Source organism: Populus alba, chromosome 1 (assembly GCF_005239225.2).
Source record: "Populus alba chromosome 1, ASM523922v2, whole genome shotgun sequence".
NCBI lineage: Eukaryota > Viridiplantae > Streptophyta > Magnoliopsida > Malpighiales > Salicaceae > Populus > Populus alba.
The window spans coordinates 36,927,158-36,953,406 of record NC_133284.1 but is presented as its reverse complement, the minus strand read 5'-3'; the positions used below and the strand labels follow the sequence as shown (position 1 = coordinate 36,953,406).

Here is a 26,249-nt window from a genome sequence, read left to right as displayed (position 1 = left end):
ATCTTGATTTTCTATTTATTTTTCAATCTTAACTCAATATTCTTTTTTCCTCATCTAATCTCTTATTATATTATTTGGTTCTTTGTCAACGTGATCATCCCATTTCCTAAGATTTTTTTATTTTATTTTATTTTTTTGCACTGAAAATAAAATAAAGTGAGCACAAGTGCTAAATTTATGAAAATGATAGGAATGGACTGAATAACAATCAAATGATATTTGTTTTTAATTATTGTATATTTTTGAAAACAAAGAAAAAATCAGAAATAAAAAATAGTTATGATAATAAAAAAAAAGTAAAATAATATGAATGAATAAAATTAGAATAAAACCATTTATATGTAATACAAATATGTACAATTTGAATAAAGATTTCATTTAATTTTAATATAAAAAATAGTAAATACTTTTTTTATGCATGAAATATTTTTATTTTTGACAGGTAAGATAATATATTTGATATTTATCAATAAAGTTCTCTTAATACATGTGATAATTTTTAAAATTTAATTTTTTTTTCATTAAATTAAATATTATGATACTGAGCTTTGACATGTAGTTATGAATATATAGATAAATATTGATTAACGAAACATTACATAGAAAACAATTATGAATTAATTTTATATGTATTACTCAAGAGACCCGGGTTCGGGTCAGCTCCATCACCAACCCGTTCAACCCATTAAAACAAACAGATATTTTCAGCAACATTTTCCAATACGTTATCCATTCCCGCCATCCATAATACCTTCACTTCACTCACCGTCGATTTCACAAATGCCTCTGTGCCTCCTCCCTAATCGCCTGTTACCTTTACCTTCCTGTCCTCTCATCACCTGCCACGCGTCCCCAGCCGCGCTCCGTTCCTCTCCCTCCTCGCCACCACCAACACTCCCTAACCTCCTCAACAACACAACCCCCGTCCCCTCCCTATCCTGCGCCCTTCAGTGTCCTCACTTCCAATCGTACGCACCCTTCCCATAGATTCATTTTCAATCTCTTTTATACACCTACTGTAACGTCATTTATTTATTTAAGTATTTATTTTGTGTTTGTTTTAAGCTGCTCTGGTTGCACGCATGAACTCAATCTCCACCGCCCGATTATCGTCGACGAGGCTGATCAATTTTTTAAGAGTCTAGGAGTTTCAGATTTCGATTTTGATAGCGGTAGACTGGTATTTTTCCTCCTTTTTATTATAATTTTGGAATATTAATTACTGTTTCTTTTCTTTAAATAAAAAACTAGTTATGGTTTTGATTCTCTGAGTCGCATGTACAGTGGGGATGGAGGAGTCGGGCAAAACTGGCCGTTCGTGGTTCCTCGATGAAGCCGCTGATTGGGCTTTATGAAGAAGGCACTCATAACGTAGTAGACATCCCCCATTGTAAAGGTATATATTATATTAAATAGGCAAAAAGAAAATACTCCGTTTGAGGTTAATTCATTAATATTTGTTTATTTTAATTTGTTGCAGCTCATCATCCGAATATTAATGCGGCCGTTGAACTGCTGAGACAAGGTCTAATTTCTTCATTTTTGTTTAAAATGATTTGGATTTGGTGTTTAATTGTTTGGATATGATTGTTTTAGGTGTTACTAAGCTGAATATCGAGCCATACGATGAAGATGAGGGGACAGGCGAATTGCGATATGTTCAGGTTCTTAATGAAATTAACAAACAAAAGTTAAAATGATAGGTGATTTCCAATTGAGAAATGATGTTGTTTTTTGAACTTTGCAGATGGCCGTGACGACTTACAATACGTCTCTTCCTGCCCCAGAGAGATATAAAAATAGTTGGGATATTCTGTTTTAGGGATTGGATTTTTTTTCAAACTGTTTAAGTTATAAGATAATTGAGATTTTTGAGTTAATTGCTTATATGTATGTTCCAGGTAAGGTGCAGGTCTCCTTAGTTTGGAATTCGAGAAATGAAAATTCTCATAATTTTGAAAAATTGAATGCCTTGGCTAATGTGAGTTTTGCACCCCCTTGATAAATTTTTTTGTTGCCAATTCTTGTACTCATGCATGTATGTATAAATGTTGAATTGCATGTTGTGTTTTGCAGTTTTTATGGAGGAATGGTGGACCAAAGAGTGACGTCAGGTTTATTCACTCTGTATGGGCTAACTTTCAGACATCAACAAACAATGTGAGTAGGGAGTTGCTTCGTTGCTGAAAGGAAATAATGACTTAAGCTCTGTGTTCATTATGTGAAGTGTTTAATGTGAATAATTGATGAACATCAGAAGAGTCAAAGTATTTATCTGATGAGTGTGTGTTTGGCTAGTGTTTGTATTTTCATGATTTACAAAAAACTAAAGAATATGTCTGCAAAAAAGAAAATTTAAACAGCATGTTCTTGATTTAATAAACAAATGTTTCTACTTGTTTTAAGATTCTCTGATATAAAGTGTTGATTGGAGACAGAAAACTGTAAATTTTGGTTAGGATGGATATCGTGATGGGGTTGCAAATTCACAGAAATGATGGTGTGACATGTTGAAGAAGTGATGTAAAACCATTGCTTAAAAAGAAGAAAAGAAAGAAACCTTTTATTATGTGAAACTAAAATATCTCGCTGATGATGCAGATTATTTTTGGCAATAGATGGAGGCATCTTTTAGGAGAAAGTGGCTTTTGGGAACACGTAGGAGGAATTGACGTGTCCTTGTCTCCGTCCAGTTTTGGACAAGCAAACACTCGGGTAGAACAATCTTCTAATCTGAAAACTCCTTTCTGTTTTTAGTGGATTCCTTATAGTCCATCTAGCAGAAAAAATTGTTAGTGCAAAAAAATGTAGATTCAAGCATCTTCACACATACTGTCTTCTCTTCTCCCTTCACAACTGGCTTGTTCTATGTTATCATGTTGCATGACTGACTTTGATTTATTCCTTTACTAATTTCACTTCAGGCTTTTGATAACCTGCTGCGGAAGTTACAAAAATATGTTCCGTATGGAGCATCTGTCACTGATTTGTATGCAGGAGCTGGTGCAATTGGATTATCATTGGCAGCCACTAGGAAATGCAGGCAAGATCCATGCGTTCAAAAAAATTTAGGTTCATTTTTAAAATTAAATTAATAAGATTTTAATTGCAGTGTTGTGATTATTGCTTTTCAGATCTGTTAAATGTGTTGAGGTTAACAAAGAGTCAAAGCTGTCTTTTGAGAAGACTGTTGAACGCCTTCCAAACTATGTAGATAGCAGCATTAGTTGGCATCATGCAGACACTTCAGTTGTTAGTATTTAACTTTTCTGATTTAAGGTTACAGTTACTTTTGTGAGAAACTTCAATTTAGAATATCAGATACTGTTATGTGTTGCATTCTTTTCACAAGTTTACCTCTAGTAACAGTGGTAGTTTTGAACAACTTGTTTGCAATTTGTGAATTGGAGAGACAAAAAAGCAACTTCTGTCTTCTCTTAGACTTTTAACTTTGATGTCACGGTCAAATTATTTCAAACTAATATCATTATCAAATGATTCGAGCTAATTATGTGCTTTTGTTCATATGCTGAATAGGAACCTCTTTCTTGGCTCATGGGGTCAGAAGTAGTCGTTGTAGATCCTCCTAGAAAGGGACTCGATGCATCTCTTCTTGATGTATTACAGACAATATCATCATTGGAGCGCAAAGCTAAATCAGCACCTGAGAGGTAGGACCAAGTTCATAGACCTTTGGTCAAAGAAGTTGAATGTGCCACCTAATGATGTAACTTGTAAGAAAAGGTGTTTAATCTTGGCTGCAGTATTGCAGGACTCGATGTTTGCAATTTATTAGTTTCTGTTCTTGTCAATTCCAGCTCTTATTCCAAAGTCAAAGATGAGAAAAGACCATGGGTGTTACGTGCAATGAAAGATTCAGTTCAAATTGGAAGCAAGCCAGCTCTTGAGGACTCAGAATCACTGCCTCAAACACTTATCTATATAAGCTGTGGATGGGAAAGCTTCAAAGAGGTACTTATGGAATTATAGTGGCTGCATGACCTTTAAGTTACAAGAGAATAGATAAAACTCTGACTTTGGCATTCTCAAGTTCAAGCTACTTCTTAATTTTCACAGGATTGCAAGTCTTTGTTATCTAGTAAGAAATGGCGTCTGGAAAAGGCTCATGGTTTTAACTTCTTTCCTGGCACTCAAAGGTACTGCTCCTTTCTATTTTCATGTATTTCCCTGCCCAAATCTGCTGTGTCTATAAGCCTGGGTGCATTATCTTAAATGCAGTACGATTCACCTTACTGTTTTTGATGCAACTGGCACTGCATTTCCTGACTTGGTCTTCTTCCCACCATAGAATTCCTGAACAAAATTTTAGCATTTGCCTTTGGTGTCTTTGCTCCTACTAATATATAGTAGTTGCTTTAATCTTTCAACTTGTTGAAAAAGATGCAAAATCTTGCCTCATTTAACGAGGTATAAATTTAGCAACATAGGAGCTCTGGATGAAATTTGTAGTATTTTCAGAGTGTCTTCTCGTCCAAATTGTCATTACTGTGGTCGTAAAATCTAAACAGTGGCTCATAAGCAGTTATCATGAAGAATCTGTTGAGTTGCCTAATGACAGTGAATTTAGTATCCACGTGTACTCGATGCCATCATATGTGCACTAAAAATGTTTGTTTTTATTTGTTTTTATTTGTTTGATGACGTTGATTACAATTGATTTTGAGCAATGGTTGCAGCATCGAAGTTTTAGCTGTGTTCAAGAGGGGCCAAGGAGCAGGTCCCAAGAAAAAGAAAAAGAAATCCGGGAAGAAGAAAAAACGCTTATGAGGGAAACATCCATTAATTTAAAATGAATTTACCCACAGAATGTATGCTTGTGAAGGTGAAGAGAAACCTCGAGGTGCAAACTACAGGTAATTAGAACATGTAAGAGATGGCTAGGAGGAAATTTATCAGAGGCCTCAGCTTTATTTTCTGCTCTTGAGTGGAAAAGGAATGAGGTGTAAAAGAATGACGAGAAGTCCATTGAATGATGAGAAATTGCATCACTTTTGTATCCCCTTGTCTCCTCTAGAATTTTATTAGAGAATGTAAAACTCAGAGCAAAATTATGAAACAGGCAGAAAATTTTTTGTTACGTAATGGTAATATACTAGATTTGTTGCCTAGGCAAAAATATTTGACATAAAAAAGCAATGGTAGGGTAAAACAATTTACGACATTGGTAATCTAAATGAAAAAATATATACAATAACAATAAATAAATTAAGACAAAAAAAGACAGTTTTTTTTAAAAAAAGAGTATAAACTTGTGAATTTCATTATCTATAAAATTAAAATAATTTCATAAAAAATAAAATTAAAATAAATCAATTAAAAAAAAAAAAAAAGTTAACCGGTGATTCTAGTTATGATTTCATAGCTAATCCCATAAAAATAAAATTATAAAAAGTAATAAAACAAAACAAAACACCATAAAAAGTCATAAAAAGTAATAAAATAGAACAAAACAAAAAAGAATAAAAATAAGAAATCAACTTAAAAAAAAAATAAAACAAGTAAACCCGAATGATTTTTTTTAAATTTGATTTAATCTCTAAAACTTCCAACTCATGAAATTTTAGATCTGAATTCAATCATAAAGCTTAATTCACAAACAATTTAATTTTAAATAATGAAATTAGAAAAAAAATATTAATAAAAAAACATGCAAAGACAAAAAAGATAGCAACAAAAAGAGTGAGGATAAAATTTTATAGGAAAAAAAAACTAATGAAATTGTAAAACAAAACAATTTAAAAAATAATTTCAAACAAACTAAATAGCAATAAAAAAAAAATAATTAAATTTAAAAGATAAAAAATCACAGGAGTAAAATTAAAAAACATTTATAATTTGAAAGATTATTTATATATTAAAAAATGATAGGGGTTGAAATTTAAAAATATTTGTAATTTTATAGATTATTTGAAATTCAAAAAAAATAGTAATAAAAAGGACAATAATCAAATGTGAAGGAAAGATAAACTGCAAGGGTCGGTCTGAATTTTTGAAGGAGTTGACACTACAATCAAGGTGAAGAGATAGAGAAAAAAGAAAAAAATGGCAATTAGCATCAAACCAGAGTCGCAAGTAATCAATGTGTCACACCACCTCCCAGAGACGCCAAAACCTTTAAAATACCACAATGAAAGGTGGTGTTGGGTAGCTTGACAGCCTTGCTTTTGCCAACTAAACAAAGTGGGGGCCATCCACATGCTGACATGTGTATGCATGTCTGACAAAATTTTTTAATAATATTTAATAAATGCCAACTATAAAAGTAGCCTCGAGTAACTTCAAATCTATAATAAAACCAATATAAAATGACAAAAAAAAGTTTTTGTGAGATAGTTATGTTGATTTTTTTTTTATTTAAGGATATTAAATTAATTAAACTATTTTTTTAAAAAAAGTAAAAGACCAAAACAACTCAGAATAATAGGCATTATTTTTTTTATTCTAGAATTAAATTAGTAATTTTATTGTGCAATGTAAAATAAAATAATTAAACCCCATATAATTTGTAAAGACATTTCTGTCAAAAAAAAAAAAACCACAATAAAAAATTCCAAGTTTTTGTTTTTTTGGAATAGGAGCAATTGTGTCATTTTATTATTCCGATAAATAGTGAAATTTCTCTTGAATCTCATTAACTTCTCCTTCTTCTTTGGTTTTATTTTATTTTTCTAATTTTCTATATTGTTTATGGTTAAGTTTTCCTGTACACCGCCAATTCTGCTAAATCAATTTTCTCCTGTAAGAAGATGATTCACTTGTTGACTTGCTTTGGTATGAAGTCCCATGAAACTTTGTTCCATTTTTTTTAGATTCGACACAATGTGTGTGTATTATGACATGGTAATTAAATTAAAAGATAAAATATAGAGATATTGCAGATGCACGAAGAAGGCCTATGAAGATATGTCTACTAGTGTTTTAATTTGTCTCTAAAAGCATGTTAGTAATTTTATTGTGCAAATAAGAACAACAAAAATATTATATCTCCGCTTTCAAGGTCAATTGTGTTATGCTTATGAAGATAAAATCATTATTTTATTGTTACAATTTGTAATAACAATGAGTCTATGTGCTCAATAATAAAGCTACATTGAACAAAGAGTTCTCTTAATGTTGGCATATTGATGTGATTGTGAAAATCACAAGTTAAGTTTATACCTAGCTTGGATATGTGGATACCCTTGCAGCTTCTGAATTTTCAACAGTCTAAAAGAATTGCAACTTAAAATAATGAATATTTTAACCATATTAATAATTAAAAAATAATAATCACAAAATAGTTTTTAGTCTTGTGTGCATGGTTTGTCTTTTATCATATGCTTAACTCATTATCTGCACTTCATAGTTTCACCAATTCATTAAGAGTTTTTCTATTAGCTTTTCTATTATGGATATGGTCAGAAAAGTTTCTGTATTTTATTTTATTTTATTTTATTATATTTCAGTCGAGTATAATTTGTCAAAAAACTCAAAATATCAAATTTATCTCAACTTTCGTTTACATTTCCCATTTTCCTTTTTTTTTTTTTATTGAGTATCTTTTTTTATTTGATAAATTATACTCGATTCACTAAAATCAAACAGCTTAATTGCGCCTTGATCATGCCCCTAAGAAACAATGGTGTTGCGGGCCATGAAAAGCCACCTCAGCATCCTCTCCTGGAAGATTTGGTCAAGGTGATTCATGGTTCTGTTATAGGTGACTGTAAATCCATTCAGGGCAATGGTAGAATCTTTGTAGGATTTATGCTCTTGATAGACAAAAACTGCACCCAAGAGAGATTTGAAAATCCATCCTCGTAGAATATCAACAGCCACCATTTTGACAGCAGAAATGCACGCTTAAAGATTTGACAATCCACTGTCAAGAAAGTTTTTGCGAATAACAACATTAAAATTAAAACCAGGACCAAAGAATTGAGTGAAGAGAGTAAGCAGATATGCCTACTTCCTCTCCACTAGTAACAGGCATGCATAAAACACCTTTCAGTAGATGAATAATTGTCAAGTCATAAATTGACAGACTTACAAGATACAACAAAAACTTGCAAATCCTTTTCAGCAAGATCCTTTGCTCAAGTATCAGGCAGGTGGATGATTTAGGAGTATTCGTAAAACGAATCCAGGATTCAAGGAAGAAGGAACATCTGTGAGCAAAACCATCTCACATCACCAGCAAAAGAAAGATCAATGAAGATCTAAGTTCTCAAAGGTTCCAATGCCTGTTGTTTGCATTTATGTGAAAATAAGAAGTGATCCAATAAATATGCCGAAGTTACCAACCAAAGACTAACAAACAAATATTTTTGCAGAGTTTCACAGATGGTCAGAAATTTAATACACAATAAATAGAAACATACATGAGACTCTTATTCCGAAATGAGATTCTCCATCTAAATAGTAATAGGAATCCTCCTTAGACAAAGCAACAGCAACCAAAGCCACACATCCTATGGAAAAACATATAAACTAACGTCAGCATCAGAAAATTATATCCTCATCCTTCTCTGAAGCAGACAGCATGTTTTGAGCTGAATTTAATGAAATCCCTTTCTGCAAGGAAACTTTCTCAGCAACCTGTCCCTCGGCAAACTGCCTGGCAGCAGCGAGCTGTCTCTCAATTTCCCTCTTCTTGAAACCCTGTATCTTCTTCAATCTGAAGAAATCTTCTCTTTCAAGCTCATCCAACTCCCCCTTGATGTAGGTTATAGTATTCTCCAATCTTGGCTTCACAACATTCTCCAGTGCATTGACCCTACGATTTGTGGTCTTGATAGCCGTATCAAGCGTCATGAATGATGTCTGAAGTGAAGCAAGCTCAACAAGAACCTCAATAGCTTTCACATAAGCAGCACGACAGGCCTGAACCTGTTGGCCACCTCTTGCCAATCCAGTGAGATCATTCTTAGTCTCACCTTCATGGAAATAGTCGAACTTAGGAAGCTTAACACCAGCAACATTCTCTTGCCGAGATCGGACTTTAAGAGTTGCAGTTTGGACATTCTCAAGGACAGTATGCTTCATGTTCTCACCAGCGACATACTTTGCTTCAGTTAAAGCAAACGAGGAGGCTTTCATTTTATCTCCCATTGATTCTTTTGTAGAGACAATCTTCTTGAGAATCTGCCGGAACTGCACAGTTAAAGCATCACTCTTCTTCTTGAGAAGAGCATGACCTCTTGTAGCACCAACAAGGCGAGCTTTCACAACTCCAAGCACTGTAACAGTAGGAACCACATTCAAGCGCTGGCCTGAACCTGACATCTTTAAGAGAATCTGAACCAAAAGCAAAAAGAGACAACATTAATAATCATTTTCTCTTGAATTGATTGATACATAAGTGTTTCTCTTTATAGGAAATATAACATCAAGACAATGATGAAGCAATGCTAAAGTTTCTTAGATCATCACTTTCACAGATATTTCATTTCTTCTGATAATCCACATTCTTAACAAACACATAAATACATACCAGTACAAGAAGAGAATAAGTGATGATATTTTTTCCCATAATCCATTTATCTTTTTTCCACAGAAAAAATAACTGAATGAATGAAGGCAGGAAGAAAGGATTGTAAGTACTACCTTACACAGTTTCACCAAACTGATAACTCACCAGATCACAAACCAGTTTACAAATTTATGGAGGCATGCTAAGCTCTATAAAAATAAACCTTAGCAACATCTCGAAATTAAATCCAAACATGAATACCAAATACACCCCAATTTTATATGCCATCCATAACAGCTAATCCACTTTTTAAGACCTTAAATATCCTCCCATTTTTTGTTCATTTCAGATCACAATTACCAAAAAAAAAATCCAAATAAACCAGCATCATATCAAAACTACGATTTGTATCTGCAGCATCAACTTTTTTTCATTAAGCTGAAAAGAAATTATCACTTTGATGCTTGTACAAAAGCAATGGAAAAAGTGACAAGATTCAAGATGGGCATGAATATAGTCATGTTAACGAGAGGCCATTAAGCAAAATAGTATTAACAATCCCCAAACACGCAATAGCTAAAAAGATCAAATTCAGGCAACCCTATTAATAGACTTAAAGATCCAAATCAAAAACCACGATTTTCTCAGCAACCAAACACCAATATTCTCTTGTTTTCCACCAAATCTCTCCAAAACTAAAAGCAAGATTGACCAACCCAGATATTCATTAAACTAAACAAGAGGGTTAAAATTTAACCCCACAAATTGATTACTCTTCATGATTATTTTACAGTCAGAAATTAATTAAATACACAAAAACATTTGAGGAATTTGAAAAGGAGAGATCAGAATCACCGAAAAATAGAAACGCTGTGGATCGCTAGAACGGAGCTGCACGCCGGTCGGAAGTTTGTTCTTGAAAGAAATCAACCGGAATGGTTAATAATTGATGAATGAAGATGGCAAATCTCTCTCTCTTTTCTGCCAAAACGATCTCTTCTATTGTTTTTATTTTTATTTTTTATTTTTATTAATTATATTGAGTTACAGCAGGGAGGGAGGTAGACGATTATTTGGTGGGACCCGTGGCCCGCTGAGCAGCTTCCCCTGTCCATCTGTCCTGCCCCCATAACGTGGACTCGTGCATTTTTCCCTTTTATTTCTTTTGTTATTATTTTCACTTTAACTAAATAAAGAGAGAGCAACTATTTATGATTTTTCTTCAACAAGGTTACTCACTTATTAAGCAATATTATCCTTCGAATTAAAGTAAATATTGAAAAAAATGAAAATTGCGAGTGGTATGTTTAGTAATTTTTAAATCAAAATTTAAAAATATAATTAGAATTATTAATCGTTTGTGTGCAATATAATTAGAAATCAACCTAAAATATACAATATTAAGTTATTGATCAAACCCTATCAATTGTATTATAATAAAAATATATTTTTTTATATAAAAACAAACTAAAAATAATAGAGTGATATGTGTATAATTATTAAGATGAAGGTACGAGTTAATATACTATAAGGTATAATGTTTTTCTTTTTTTTTTAGAAAAATTCATTAATATAAAGGGAATCAAATAATAAAGATATTTGTTTCATGTTAAAATCTTCAAATATCAAAAACACCGTAAATAATTTTTTATATTCAATTTAGGTTGATTCATGACATTTAGGTTAATTTCTTTTAAAAAAAGCAAGATATAAAAAAGACTATAAAGAATACTGAGGGAACACCAAATTAATTTAATATTAAAAGATGAAATAAATTAATTTAATCTAACTAAAAAAAGATTCATTGTAAAAAAGATAGATCTAGCTAGCAATGACAAAAAAAAAAAAAAAAAAAAAAAACCAAGGAATCCTCTTACTATCAAAACATTTGAAAAATTCCATACAAAGCAGAAAAAAAATACCGAATGATATACCAAAAAAATAATATTTAAAAAGGAAGGAAAAAAACCAAGCAAACAACTTTCTAATTCTGGATTAATGTCTCAAACTCATAACCTGTTAAGTTATAGACTCAAGCCCAAGTAAGAAATTCAACCTCTAACAAATTTAATGTTGATCAAGAAAAAAGTCAAACTGAAAACATTTTAAAACTAAAAAGATAATAATAAAAGAATTGAGAATCAAATTTAATAAAAAAACCCAAGGGGGATGGAATTGAAAAAATAAATTCTACGAATCATTTTTAAAAAAAATAAATAGCAATTAAAAGAATAAGGATCAAATTTAACATATAAAAAAATCAAGGGGGATAAAATTGAATACAAATTCTAATTTTATAAATTATTTTAAATAAAAAAAATATTAATAAAAAGATCATAGACCAAATCTGGACAAAAAACGAACTCAAGGGTTGCATTGAATTTTTCAAGGATCAAATTTAACAAATAAAAAAATCAATGAGAGTGAAATTGAAAACAAATTTGAATTTTATAAATTATTTTAAATAACACAAATATTAATAAAAAAAAACCAAGAACTAAAACTGAGAAAAAAACTAATTGAATGGTTGCATTGAATTCTTTTTAGGGTCAATGTGCTTCCCTAAGATGAGAGAGAAAGAAAAAAAATACTATTGACAATGAACTGGAAGTGAAGAAGAAACACATGTCATTTGGTCAGGTAGGGATCGTTAAGAATTTCATTGCCGCCTTAAAAGGCACCATTTGCTACGTAGTGCGTGTTTGAGAGTGTGTTGTTATTGCTTTTTAAAGTATTTTTCACTAAGAAAAACATGTCAATAATATTTTTTTATTTTTTAAAAATTATTTTTAAGATCAGTACATCAAAATGATTTAAAAATATCAAAAAAATATTAATTCAAAGAAAAATAAAAAAAAATTCAAATTTTTTTCGAAAACATTTTTGAAAAGCATTCTTAAACAGCCTTGTAAATTAGTTGCATGATCACCACAAATTTGTTGGAGCCCTAATATGCCTCCTTATTAACTTTTTTAAATAATATTATATATTTTCTAAAAGATATATCAACCTCTGTTAATTCGATAATTACCCTAAAACCAAAAAAAAAATATGCAAATGCTCTTATACACTCATTTCTTTTTCTTTTTCTTTTTGCTTCTAGGGGTAAGTTTAATAATTCATTGTGCAATTAAATTTGAAATGCCAAAAATATCCTCAAGTGATAGGTATATATGTCATTTCGCTTTTAAGGATAAAAACAATATTATACTACGCAAAAAAATTATATATAGATCAATTTGCCCCTAATTAATTCAACGATACCTGGTGAAACTCCTTGGAAAAGATAAAGATACTCTTGAAAACAGTCATTATCAATTTTATCAAGAAGAATATAGATGTCAAAACACCATTTCAATTCACAGTGTGTTGAGTCTATGTACAAAATAAAAGCCTTATGACTTTTAGTTATTTTTTAATATATTGTAAAAGACACATTAGCCCCTCTCTTAATTTGATAATTACCCAAAAACTAGAAGACGAATAATACACAAATGCCCTTGCACACTCTTTTTTCTTTCTTTCTTTTTTTGGTTTCCAGGGGTAAGTTCAATAATTCATTGTGCAATTAAATTTGAAATGTTAATAATACTCCCAAGGGATGATATGCTACTTAGATGCTACTTTGCTTTTAAAGGTAATAAAATCATTATACTGTGCATAATTATGCAGAAACCAATTTATCTTTAATTAATTCAACATGTTTAGTGAACTCTTGAAGAAGACAAAAATACCTCTGGAAACAATAATTATCAATTTTGTCAAAAGGAACGAAGACATAAAAGCATTCTTTCAATTTTCAGTGTTTAAATCTATGTCTATAGTAAAAGCCTGATGGTTTTTAGTTTAGTTTTTTTTTTTCAATGATGGAGGCTCATTTCTATTAATATATATAATTATATATAAAAGAAAATTCATAAAAATTTTAAAAGTCCTTTTAGATTTTTTTTTTTTTTTTCTCGCATGTTATTCTACCAATTTTATATAATATAGAGTTATATATTTACATTGTAAAATACAGATCCTGTATTAAAATATCCGGTTTTCTTCGAAACATTTCTTAAAATTTTAAAAATTCAAAAAAAATCTCAAAACTTTTAAATTAATTTTCCTTCTAAGAAAAACAAAAAAAAAAATTGTTTTCATGCATACAGCTAGATCCTACAAAGTTTTTTAAGCATATGTAAAAGAAGAAGAAGAAGAAGAAGAAGAAGAAGAAGAAGCATCTTTCTCATGTTTTAAAAAGCAAAAAACAAAATACATCATAACCAGTTTATGATTATCTATTAGGATTTGACTAAAATATAAAAAATCCTTACACTTTAGAACAATTAGAATTGAACCCAATAAGGAATAGATTCTCTCATGAACGGAGATATGCTTTAGACTTTAAAAGAAAACCAACTGATAGGAACTTGACTTAGAAAAACAATCAAACAACAACGCAACTTACCTTAGATAAGGTGCACTAAGGGTGATGAGTCTTTCATTTGCAGAATCAATCCCTAACTCAGATTCTCGAAAACCATTAGGTTTTCTAGTAACCTTTCTATTAGGTGGCGAATCCTGAATCTTAATCATAATTTTATGATTAAACCAAAAAAACTTTCCTTCCCAACAACATACCTCTTAGGAGGCACACATTTCAAAGCACAGCAACCTCGACATCGCCCTCGGTGACAATATTCATGATCATTGTCACCATTATTATCACTAATTATTACCAAAACTTGAAAACGCGTAGAGAAATCACTATACATATAGATGTTTTTTTTTTCTCATGATTCATTGGTTATTAAAGAATTGTTTAGGGTATATACGTCATTTTTACTTTTTGAAACAATAATAATTAAATTGTTCTCCCAAATAAAAAAAAAAAAATTGTTGACCAAGGGTATTTCATTTTATTTATTTTTTTTAAAAAATAGTAAAATTACACTTGTTTTCCTTAAATATAAGAAAAAAAACAAGTCCTACATCCAAGGGTTTTTTTTTTTCCTTTCATAATGGTTCTTTTTTATTATTATTATTTAATTCCAGACTGATGAAGGGCATTTTAGTCTTTTCATTTTGAATAATTAATATAGATACTTAAAAATTTGTTGGTGCATGAGAGGCGCCCCCGTCTTTTGAACGTCGTGTGCGGCGCCTTCTAATGGCAAAAAATACCTTTTTACAGTGTCATTAAAAGCATCACCACATTTTCTTTCTCCTGGTGAGGTGCATGTTGGAGAAGATAAGATTGTTTATCATAGGTGGACATTTATTCCCCCCTTCTTTTCTCCCCCTAACCCCCCCTAAAAAAAAAAAAAGTTTTGTTTTTGGTATTTCAGTTCAATTCCCTATTCTTTTGATTTTAATTTTTTTATTCTTGACCCTTTTATAAAAGTTTTATTGATTTTCAATTTAATCCTTTAATTGCAATTCATCATATATTATTTTTTTCAATTTAGTCCTTATTCTTTTGGTTTTTATTTTTTTTCCTTAGATCTTTTGTCAAAGTTTTATTATTTTTCAATTTAATCCTTTAATCCAAGTTTATGATGTATTATTTTTTTCAATTTAGTCCTCATTCTTTTAATTTTTTTTGTTAAAGTTATTTTTGTTTTCAATTTAACTCTTCAATCAAAGATTATGGGTTGCCCTCTAATTTATATTTTATTTCAATTTTAACCCTTATTGTCTTAATGGCATTTTTTTTTTATATGGATCATTTCATGTAATTTTTTTTTTTCTGGTTTTATCCTTCACAGTTTGATTTGTTAGGGATTGTGCTTCATGGTTTTTCCATCTACGGTGCTTATGGTCTAATGACTTGGATCAAGGGTTTGAAGAGTTAACGTGAGTTGATATTCTTTTTTTTTGCTTTTTTTTTTTGGTTTCATCATTCGATATTAGCTTTTTTAAAAAAAAAAAAATTAGTTTTGTGGTTTTCTTCAATTTCTTTTCTATTGAGTTATCCTTAGTCTCATGACTTGGGTCACAAATTTTATGGGTTAACCTAGGTTGGCTCACCTTTTATTATCCAAGTCACATGTCTTTCACACTAACTCGAGTTAATTTAAGTTATTTTTTTATTTTTTTAATCCAATTTAATATTTCCAAAGTTTTTTTTTATTTCAAGTTATCATGGTCTTTTATTTTTATATAAAAAAATTCCTTTTAATATCATTGTCTATTTTTTTTATTGTTTAATTAAAATAAAACTAACTTACTAAACCCAATCAAGTTGTTACCCGAGTAGTTTGTTTTTTTCTATTTCTTTTGAATGCATTTGCGGCTCCTAGACTATCGTTGTTGTTTTTTTGTTTTTAATTGTAATTTTTATTTTTATTTTTATTTTAATTGATATTTTTTAATATTTATTTTTTGAAAAATAATGTTTTGATTTATATTTCAATTAATATCCTTCCTCTATGATTATTAACTTGTCTTTACATAGGTGAACTTTATTTAAAAAAAATATTTTCAAAAACTATTTCAAATATGTGTAATCTCGCATGATATTTTTTTTTATTCAATTAATTTCATCTATGTGTTTATTTTTTTATTGTTTGATTGAATAAATTTTTAATTTTAATAAAAAAAATTCAGTAAATACAACCGAGTAAATATTTAACGTTGTGAAATCAAATATCTTGATTCATATTTATCTCTTAATTTTTTTAATTTTATTTTGAGTTATCATTAATGACTTTCTTTTCATTTATTTACACAAATAATTATCAATTTATTTAATTAGATATTTACATAACTTTTTTTATTTACATTTATAATTTTTTATGTTAAACAATGCGTCAAAAAAAGCTTATATATAAAAAACAATTTGTTGAAAATAATTAATGATCCACGACAGAGCGCAGGTAAAATAGTTAGTAATAGAGAACCAAATAGTTTTATGTTATTGATTTGAATTGAATAATTCAAATTTTATGAATATATTTTCTATATATATAAAGCTTCACTTCGCTGTGCCTTCGTGCCTCCTCTCGAACAGCGTATGACCTCTCCTCTGCTCTCATCAGCTGCCACCAAACTAAAATAGAGCTGAGATAAGTTTGTTTAAGCAAATATAATTGCTAAAATAAGAAGATAAGTTGTGTAGCAGCAAATCTTTTCTTGCGTGAGTTCTACAGCAACTCAATAATTTAATAGAGTTTTAGGGGAAAGCATCCACAAATTGAAGGCTGGGAATAAGACATTGAGATTTTTTGTCATCAACAAGAGATGAGAATGATGCAACAATCATCAGAATTCAGATTTCAACAAATTTTTATACTTTTAAAATTAAAGAGAGGTGTTGAAGTCCATTAAAAAAAAAAAATTAAATTGTTCTATGCATCGGTTTTTTTTTTTTTTTTAGTATTGTAATTTAAATTCAAGTTCTTTAGGATTTTCTCTTGATTTTCTCTCCCAGAAGAAATGATATTGTCTTCCACCATGCTCCCCTTTTCTCTTTCAAATATTCCAACACATTTTACATGTAATGAGACAAGGCTATAACAGCAAATCATTATACGCCTCTTATCTTCTTCTGTGAAAAGGAATGAAAAACGATGTTGTGAAGTCCAAAGAAAGAATGGAGGGAAATTTCATCGTCCAATCTCCTGTAGAATTTGATGAAAGAATGAAGAACTCAGGGGAAAAAAAATATGAAATCGACAAGACAGAAATGTGTTTGTTCCAGCCGCTGTAATCACTCAACTTCTCATTTGCCGAACTGGGAGGAGATATCTAGTGCTTCTTTTCTCTGCTTTTGGATCCTTGCACATGAGGAAAGGCAAGCAAGATGTTATGTGCTCTTAAATCCTGCCTGGTCAGTATCCCAACCACTGGAGGGACCTGCAAATGGAACATCACCATTGGGTTAGTGATGGTTTAACCCTTCAAAACTCACAAGTTCTAAGTTGATTGACCATCTTGAATTGATTTTGTTCGATGAAATCAAGTACTGGAAAGAATTATGCAGTTGGTATGTCACTCTGAACAAAAACTTACCCCAGCTGCTTGATACTTGGGTAGAATGAGCATATGGCGAAGTCCCACCTGCCTGAAGAGCACCATGGCTTTTGCTACTGACATGCTCTCCACGACCGTGTAAGGGGTTGTGTTGGTCAGAGGATGCAAGTCAACATACATTTCCATCTCATTCCTTGTCACAGCCACCTCTTCAATTGTTCCATCCCTCTCAGCAAGCTCAACCCAGTCAAATTTCTCTCTTACTTCCCATTCCTCTGTTCTTCTTTTCTCTGGCAAGAACCACTTTTTCTTCAGCACTTGAACTAGGTGAGCTCTCAGGATCAGGCCATGTAGTTCTGTTGCCCCAGTGGCCAGCCCCGTGAGTGGCACCGCTCCTTCGTCTACAACTGGGAACCCATTGTGCGTGGTGTTTTCGAGGACTTCCACAATCCGGGATACCTTTTCAACTCCACAAAGAGTGACTACTGGTGGTTTGGCATCAGCAAGCTCAGCAACAGTGAGATTTCTCATCCATGGCTCAGGGTTTGCGTCCAAGAAAGGCAGGCCTTTTAGATCCAGAATAATTTCATAGATGCTTGGATTAAAGCTGTCTCCAACAGTTTTGGATATAAGGAGAACTATCATTGTTATGGGAAGTAATAGGAGGTTGTTGGTGAGTTCAAGGAAAATCACACAGAGTGAAACAGTCATCCTCATCGATCCAGCCATGAGGGAGGCTGCACCAAGAACAGCATAAAGCCCTTGATCAATTTTGGTATAGGACCCCATGGCAATACCAAGCAGACGGCCATAAGCTGAGCCCATAAGGATGATGGGGAGGAAAAGTCCTGAAGGCACAGCAATGCCGAAGGTAAATAGTCCTAGGATGCAATAGAGCACAAAGAAAATTAGGAGGGATGCAGGCTGAAACTCCTTAAGAGCGTTGGAAGAGAAGATGTTTCGAACGGCATCATCATTTGTTGTGAAAAGGAGAGTAGCAAGGTCATTATAGTGGCCATCTGGACAGTTGAATTGCTTGAAGTTGCCTGACCGGGAATTAGTAGGGCAGATCTCTTGTACAGAGGGATCACAAGGTTGGCACTTGGCAAGGAAAGGTAAGCAATATAGACACACTGAGGTAAAGATTGAAACAGTTAGGGCGAGAAGGAGCTTATGTATTCTTCCCTTCCTGCATAAAAACAACAGGTGATTATTAACAGGCAGTCTCACCTAATATAAACCTTTCTGTCAAATTCTTTCAACTATGTGGACAATGAAGTGGTTCTTGATTGTGAAATTGAGCACCCATTTCATATTTGGCATAGGTTTTAAACCGAGGATTGCTTCATTCATGCTATAAACAATTGAATCAGTTCAGTCTAGGATTCCTGTGGCTGTGATTGTTGCATTGTTTAGCAGCATCTTAGACATTCAAAGATTGTAATGCGTCAACTCTATTTTTGTAATGCAACTAAAGAGAGTCGGATATGTCTGCTTACTGGTTGATGAGATTGTAGACTACAAGGACCTTGTGGAGAAGGTAATTGTAGAGGCTTCCCAGAATTCCTCCAAGTATGCCAATTATGGTGATAGGGATGACATCCATCACATGGTATGTCACCACAACATCGCTCACATCGAACATTATCAGCCCTCCTTTTCCAAACAGTCCACACTTCCCTGAATTGCATATTTCAATGAAAGTCCTGAGGATTACCACAACTACTGCTGTGCTGAAGAAAGTTCTCCAGAGGAGTGCACTCCTCCACCATGTTGCTACCTCTTCAAGAGCAAAGAGGACACCACCCACTGGGGAACGGAAAGCTGCACAAACACCCGAGGAAGCACCGCAGGTGATGATATCTCGGCGGTCTCTGTCATTGTTGAAATAACGAAGCCAGCGCCACTTGAGTCGGTAATTATCAGGTCCCCCTTGGCCTAACAAGGAAGCAATGCAGCTGCCAATGTGCACCAGAGGCCCTTCTTTCCCTAAATCAAGTCCAGCAGAGACAGCTCCTATGCTTCCAAATATCTAACAATAGCAAGGAAAAGACTTCAGGATTCCTAGGAATTGAAATAAATCGATGCTAACATCCAAGATTCGTCCTTGACCGGATGTGGACTTTCATGTTGTTTTTAGTGGGAATGTCAATTACTGAATGCCTATGCAACAGAGCTCATAAAATTCATTTCTGATCAGTAACTTGATTCTTACACTAAACAAAATCGGTAAATTCCTGTCCCATTGCGGGATCTAAACAAGCATACTAAAAGTAGAAGGTTTGTGACTAACGTTTTACTTCCAAAAACTTAATCTAACTGGCCTTAAAACTTAGCCTTCAGAAACCAATGGAAGAAACGTGTGATCTTTTCTTTCAGGTAGCTGAAACTTGTTCTGTTATATTGCTTGCATTTGTTGAAAAAGCTCTGATACCAATGGTAAACACACAAAGTATTTGAGCCTCCCTTCTTTTATTCGTATATTTAAGCTCAAACTATCTTATTCCAGCAAAGATTATAAATACTAGTTCAACTACGATTCTAAACACAAATCCTTTTATACCTCGTGTGTTTTAGTTTTCGACAGCATTAAAATTCAACATCTATTGGCTCTAAGTTTGAATTCAATTAAGTTTGAATTCAATTATAGAAAATTCCATTTGAAAGCTAGCACACCTTAACGATCAATGTTGTAACCCCGAACATGTTAGGAGTATCAACTCCATTGAGATAAGCTTTGATTTCAGGTATACCAGGCCCTGCTGCAGTTGGTGCAAAACACACGCACATGACGGAAGCAAATAAGGTTAAGAGAAGATTAGCCCCTGTGAAGTAGACTAGCCCTGTCAAATACCTGCACCACATACATCATGAAAAAAAAGATAACATTCTAATGATCACAACCAGCCTTGACCAAGACTGGGAAAAGAAAATGAAAAGAGAACGGAAAACTCACCTTTTATTCTCTATAAAGCGAACCGCAGCAAGAATCTTGTAACCAGCAATGTTCTCAACTGCAAGATTGATGAAGGTTGCAACTAATCCAGTTAAAAGTCCAACAAGAAAGGCCAATGTCCATTTCCAGAATATATACTGCAAGACTTGAACTTTGGATCTGCTTCTCCAATCATGCTTGAAAAGATCATTCTCATTGATCCTGCATCAAAGCCATACCGATTCAGACAAAATGTTCTTCGAGGAAAAAAGCAAAACAAGAAATGTAAGAGAAAGAAGGGTCATTAAGTTATTTACTCGTAATCCAAACTCTCTATATGTGAGATCTTGGCTCCAACCAAGGCTAGTGGATTAGAAGACAGTGTCCTATTTCTCTTGAGGAGTGGCTGGTGAAGGGTATTGCTTTCTGGGTCTCTTCCTTCTTCACCAACTTCCAAGTTATGACCTGCTGTTGCTTCTGCCAATTGGCTTGAATCTGCCTCCATTTGTGATAGCAGAATTTGCAGAGACAGAAGCTCAGAAGTTCTTGGATGTTGGTGTTTCTTTGTGCTTGATATATTAATATAGTATAAATACTATGTTCTTGGGATTTAAATTTGAATTTGCGGTTAGATACTTGCACCAACCAATACAACTCTAGTCCATTTCGCCATTACTAGAGTACCTTTACCTATACTAGTCTTAGATCACTTTATAAGTATTTCTAGATATGATGATAATCATGGCAATTATCAGAATGTGATGTCTTCTTGAAAGCTAGAGGGGTGGGAGATTTTGAGATAAGGAGGTAAACTAGGCTTTGGCCTTTTGCTTATAAATAACATCCAGTAGTCTTCTTGAATTTAACTTGACAAGTTGGTTTGATCAAGAATGACAGAGAGACGGGAAGTCCTACAGCAAAATTATTGTCTCATGTCCCTTTCTTCTTCATTTTATATGTGAATATGTCACCCTCCAAGCCCAATATTCAAGAAGATTTTTAGTAAAAATAAGTCCCAGTGACCTCCAGATTTTCTTAACGAAAACTTTAGGATGATGGATTTGCATAATCAAAACTGTATGATTAATTTTCTTCAAAATTGTCCTGCGTTCTTGGAGATAAGCCTGCATATTGTTATAGCCATTGACTTTAAATGAAATAAAAACCAATTGCTTGAAAGGAAAGGCAACAATATAAATAATTATTAATTAATCATGCCAGTCATATGATCATGTTCCACCTTCCTTTTTCACCAAGATAATAATAATCCCAACTTTCTTTCACACCTAGGATTTTTCTCCATTTTTTTCTTATTATTTTTTAGATAAAAAAAAAAAGACTATTCCTGGCTGTGCATGTTACACATGCTGCCACCGAAATCACCACCTAAGATCTCCGGTCATCCCGATGAACACATGATTGTTGGCTGATCGATCCAATCTAGCTTCCCACCAAGTCATAAACAATGAAATATTGCTTGTGGTTTGCATCTATAAAATCCAAGTCTGGTCCCTTGTTGACAGATAAGCGCAGTCATATTCCAAGTGGAGCAAGAATCGAACAAATCAACGGTGTACAGTTAACCGGCCCTTCAGGTTATTGAAAGGCCAGTCTTATCCATTATTATTTTTATTACAAGTAAAATGATAATATATATAGGAGTATTGTCTGGTTTTATTCGATTTGAAGAGGATCAGCATGGGATTTGGGTCCCATGTGCAAATCATTTTAAAGCACTTGACAGAGATCTGCTGTAAGACAATTCAATCCCCATATACCATAGAGTTTGGATAATCTTCAACGTTTGATTGAAGGGTTTTATCCAGGAAATTAAATTAGTGTTTAATCATTTTAATCGATATGTTTGTTAATGTTCAAGGATGCTATAGCTAGCAAATTGCATGTTGCTTGCCTTTTCATTTAGCCCAAGGGAGCAAATTAACGTTGTTTAATGTCAATTATGCAAATGATTACCGTGACAAATATTCAAATCGGCTGGTTTCTGCGCAACTTGCAGTTGATTGGTTTGGTGTTGAAAGGTTTGGCAACCCGGCGCCTCCAAGTTGGAGGTCCATGTGGACAGGAGGCAAGGGCACTCATGGCTGCAACAACCAAATTTGGAGGACCCAATTGCGGCGGAGGTCCGATTTGCATGGCATGTCTTGACCTTTTCACTTAACCCAAGAGTTCATTCTTGTAAACACGTGATCTAAGGACAAGGCCAAGAGCAAATTATATAATGCATCTGAAAAGCATTTTGGTCATGGTTCACGAGCTCTCGACATGAGATGAAATGATGCATGGTATGGGTCCCATGGGTCATCTATGTACATTGTTTTGATGTCGTTTCTTTTCTTTCTTTCTTTCCTTCCTTCCTTTTTAAGTAAAAGATTGGTTTTCATTTAATCTTTAGCTTGGTAATAAAAAAATAAAATAAAATAAAAACCATCTTCTTTACTAAAATCACTTAGACTTTCAAATTCTGATACATTATAGATTAATAATATTTTAATAATTAGACTATCTAAGTGTCTATTTAAAAATATAGAAGATATTGCTTTAAATTTCCAAATAATTTCCAAATAATTAGACAAATCAGTGTCTATTTAATAATATTTCCAAATATAGAAGATATTGCTTTAAATCCCAACCTCATCTTTAAATTTCCAAATAATTTCTTTAAGAGCTAGAAGTTACAAATGATAGCTTACAGCCTTACACGTGAACGGGTTAATAGGTCTTCTTACATCTTTGTTGCCTAGTATAATTACTAAATTATTCTTTGAAAAAAAAATTTCTTCGAGCAGAGTTTTTTAGGTTTTTTTAAATTTTTATAGTATAAGAACTTTAATTTCCTTCAAAATTAAAATAAAAAGAACATTTTCATCATTTTATTATAGTTTTTTTGTTATTCTCATGTAGAGACATGCGCTAGCAAGTAAATGTTACTCATACCCTATAAATGATATGAAGCGTCTTAAAAATTCAGAGTAGTATTTGATATGTCTCATTGCCCTTATCATGGTGGTAGGGTTCATGCCATTAAAAGATTGGTGGTTGAGCTCCGCTCACGTATTTTTTATTTCATCTCTTTTTCTTGTCTTCCCTCCTAAAAAAACATCATGCTCATTGTAAAAAAAAAAAAAAAAAGTTTGAGTATTTGTTTATTGAATAAAATTATATCCTTATTTTTTTATTGCAATATATTTGGTATTGAATCATTTATTAAATTATTATTTTTTTTAATTTCATCCCTTAACATTTGATTTTTATATTAAATTTGGTTCATTTTCTATTGATTGTTTTTTTTTATCATTTTCTTAATTGAAATTATTTTTTAATTTCATCCCTTATGATTTAATTTAATTTGATTTGATTTAATTTTTGTGTCAAGTTTGGTCATCATTCTTCTAAAGTCTATATTTTTCTCCTTTATAAAAAAAAAATCAATTTTATCTCTAATTATTTTGGTTGGTAGGGAATTTGAAATTATTATTTTTTTAGGTTTGCCTTTTATGCTGTAATTTGACCTCGTGATCGGTGTTATAAGTTTTAAAAATTAAACCAAGTTGGCTTCAGTAGTTTTTATGTTCTTTAACAAAATTTTATTTCATCCCTCATCATTGATTCATTGAAAATTGGTTTTCGTTAATTTGTTTTTAGTTTTCTTTCTATGAAGTTATCCTAATATTATGTCTCAGGTCATGGATTCAGTAAATTCACTAGGGTTGACTCGAGCCTTTTTTTCATATTTTTTATTTTATTTTTTATTTTTTTCCCTTCAATATTAAATTGGTTTTAGAATTGAGCTTTGTGATTTTATTCAATCTGCTTTTTACAGGGTTATCCAGGTCTCATGACTAGGTTATAGATTTGATTTGATTTTTGCTCAAGTCGGATGATAAAAAATTATCATGTTTGGTTCCTTCAGAAAAGTACTTTTAAGAATTCATCTATGTGCTAGCATACTCGAGTCAATTTTTTTAAAAAAAAACAATTGTTTTCTTTTCAATTTCTTCATTTTTCATTTTATTTGCTAGGAGTCGAGATTCATTTTTTATTTTCAATGCAATTATCTCTTTCTCATTTAATTTTTAATTTGTTAACAGATAATATCATTGAGACATTCTAGTAGTATTGTAAAGATATATTTCCATAATATTGGCAAGTGTTATCTTTTTTATTAAATCATTGTTTATTTATTTATTTATTTGTTATCAATATCATATTTTCTAATTATATTATTAAATTAGTTGATCTTATTGGATCAATTCAAGTCAATGAGTAGAATTTTTTTATCATTGTTTTAGAATGTTTATATTATCTTGATATCTTTTTTACATTAAAAAATAAAAAAGATGGCGTACAACGTATAGCGTGAACCATCTATCTAGTCACCAACTTTTATACTTCCCTTGATAATGGTCCTTTTATGTTTGATTTTCGGTCTCCTTTTTGATCCAATAGCTGGGGGTTACAGAACAAGAACAAGAATGTTCACATAGCAATCTGAAAGATATATTTTCCTCCAATAATTCATCTAATTTTGTTTTGTACATTATTGTTTAGACACATAGAGACCACTTGAGGGGAGGGTGGCAGAGGTGCCAATTTAGACATTTTTAATAAATGTTTATATGTTTTTGCCTTGTGGACTGCCATGTTTTCTGTATATGATGAGAGGAAGAAAAGTATTTTGCAATTTGAAATAAATCTCTCCCCCTCTCAACCCCTCTCATTCTACATGGTTAGGTATTACGGTTTAGGCTTTTGGAGTTCGCCGAAGTAAGAAAATTTGAGTATTTGAAGATAACTTTACAAGTTATGGGACATGTGAATGATCTTTTAACCTGGAGGCGCGCATCCAGCATCCTGATATGTTTTCAGAATTTACTGTACCTTACTTTCAAACGTAATGCTCAAGGCATTGAGTGTTCTATTTCCTTGTTTTCTTTTTGGTGATTTTGTTCCTAGAATACAGATAGGAGAAAGTTGCAGAAGTGGCCAAGAGCAGCATCAACGCCAGGTAGAATAGTCATATTGACTGTCCTTGACAAGTCATGGGCAAGGCCTGGTTCTGTTCTTGATCTCTTCCTAGAGAGTTTTCAAATCGGAGAGGGGACTGAACACCTCTTGAACCACTTGGTTATTGTTGGCTTAGATTTCCAAGCTTTTCAATACTGCCAGTTCGTTCATCCCCATTGCTTCCATAATACAGCCACTGGGCTCGGATCATATGCTAACTTCCTATACAATTGAGACAACTCAGGACTCCGTTTCCAATTTTGGTTGCTGAGTCTGAAATAACAATCGGATGTGATTCAAAATCAAGCAACCAAAGCAGCATTAACAAATACTCACGTGGTGGATTCTTTTTCATAAAATCAGACTTCGCATCCCTCGAGTTCCTCGAAGTGTGGAATCTGGGTAGGTTTCTTCATCCCAACATGGCAACTGCATCCGTGTGCCAGCGAATAATAGACGAGGGGTTTGTTGAAATGGTTGGATTGCGCACTACGCATATAGAACCGAGTTATTGCGGTGGATTATGTGAGCCCGGCAAAGATACGAGCGAGATATATGCTTTAAATGCTACCTGCTGTAGTGATCTGGACAGCAAGGTTCATGGCCTGAACCTTGTTCTTGATAACCTTGTTCATGAAGAGTCAAGAATGTTCAATGCTCTGTTGGTGAAGGACAATAGTTCGGCCTCGCCGATTTCTTCAGGAAGAGCTCAAATGAAGTGCTCGACAAGTTAGAATTTATTTCTCATCCAATCAACAAAAGTGTTTGATTAAAAAAAAAATCAACCAAAGTGCTGACCATATATCTGATTACACAGGTATGTTCTTTCTAAAGTGTGAACCTCTCGACTGAATGAAA

The 26,249-nt window shown here is 32.4% G+C and overlaps 4 protein-coding genes across 5 annotated transcripts; 2 read left to right on the top strand and 2 right to left on the bottom strand.

Moving 5' to 3' along the window:
* The first annotated feature begins 551 nt into the window (after positions 1-551).
* LOC118063414 (uncharacterized) lies at positions 552-5,098 on the top strand. 2 transcript variants are annotated; one of them, XM_035077445.2, is made up of 15 exons: positions 552-968; positions 1,066-1,180; positions 1,285-1,396; positions 1,481-1,525; positions 1,597-1,664; positions 1,748-1,802; positions 1,902-1,981; positions 2,077-2,160; positions 2,602-2,715; positions 2,925-3,043; positions 3,135-3,252; positions 3,538-3,671; positions 3,819-3,972; positions 4,078-4,157; positions 4,240-4,661. In XM_035077445.2, the coding sequence occupies exons 1-15, from the start codon at positions 628-630 to the stop codon at positions 4,307-4,309; spliced, it is 1,689 nt and encodes a 562-aa protein (XP_034933336.1). In that variant the 5' UTR covers positions 552-627; the 3' UTR covers positions 4,310-4,661. The 2 variants fall into 2 exon arrangements, with proteins under 2 accessions (XP_034933336.1, XP_034933329.1); XM_035077438.2 differs by lacking the exon at positions 4,240-4,661 and adding an exon at positions 4,698-5,098 and having other exon boundaries at positions 558-968.
* Positions 5,099-8,311: 3,213 nt separating this feature from the next.
* On the bottom strand, positions 8,312-10,503 carry LOC118063406 (V-type proton ATPase subunit D). Its single transcript, XM_035077427.2, has 2 exons — positions 10,328-10,503; positions 8,312-9,297 (listed from the first exon to the last, which is right to left on the bottom strand). The coding sequence occupies exon 2, from the start codon at positions 9,283-9,285 to the stop codon at positions 8,503-8,505; it is 783 nt and encodes a 260-aa protein (XP_034933318.1). The 5' UTR covers positions 9,286-9,297; positions 10,328-10,503; the 3' UTR covers positions 8,312-8,502.
* Positions 10,504-16,900: 6,397 nt separating this feature from the next.
* LOC118063395 (chloride channel protein CLC-b) lies at positions 16,901-21,285 on the bottom strand. The gene is made up of 6 exons (XM_035077414.2): positions 20,684-21,285; positions 20,388-20,588; positions 20,108-20,285; positions 18,931-19,463; positions 17,471-18,620; positions 16,901-17,314 (listed from the first exon to the last, which is right to left on the bottom strand). The coding sequence occupies exons 1-6, from the start codon at positions 20,869-20,871 to the stop codon at positions 17,207-17,209; spliced, it is 2,358 nt and encodes a 785-aa protein (XP_034933305.1). The 5' UTR covers positions 20,872-21,285; the 3' UTR covers positions 16,901-17,206.
* Positions 21,286-22,332: 1,047 nt separating this feature from the next.
* LOC118027520 (uncharacterized protein At4g15970) lies at positions 22,333-26,125 on the top strand. The gene is made up of 3 exons (XM_035030897.1): positions 22,333-22,521; positions 25,341-25,552; positions 25,636-26,125. Exons 1-3 carry the CDS (start codon positions 22,333-22,335, stop codon positions 26,123-26,125), a joined length of 891 nt encoding a protein of 296 aa, XP_034886788.1.
* The last annotated feature ends 124 nt before the right edge of the window (positions 26,126-26,249 follow it).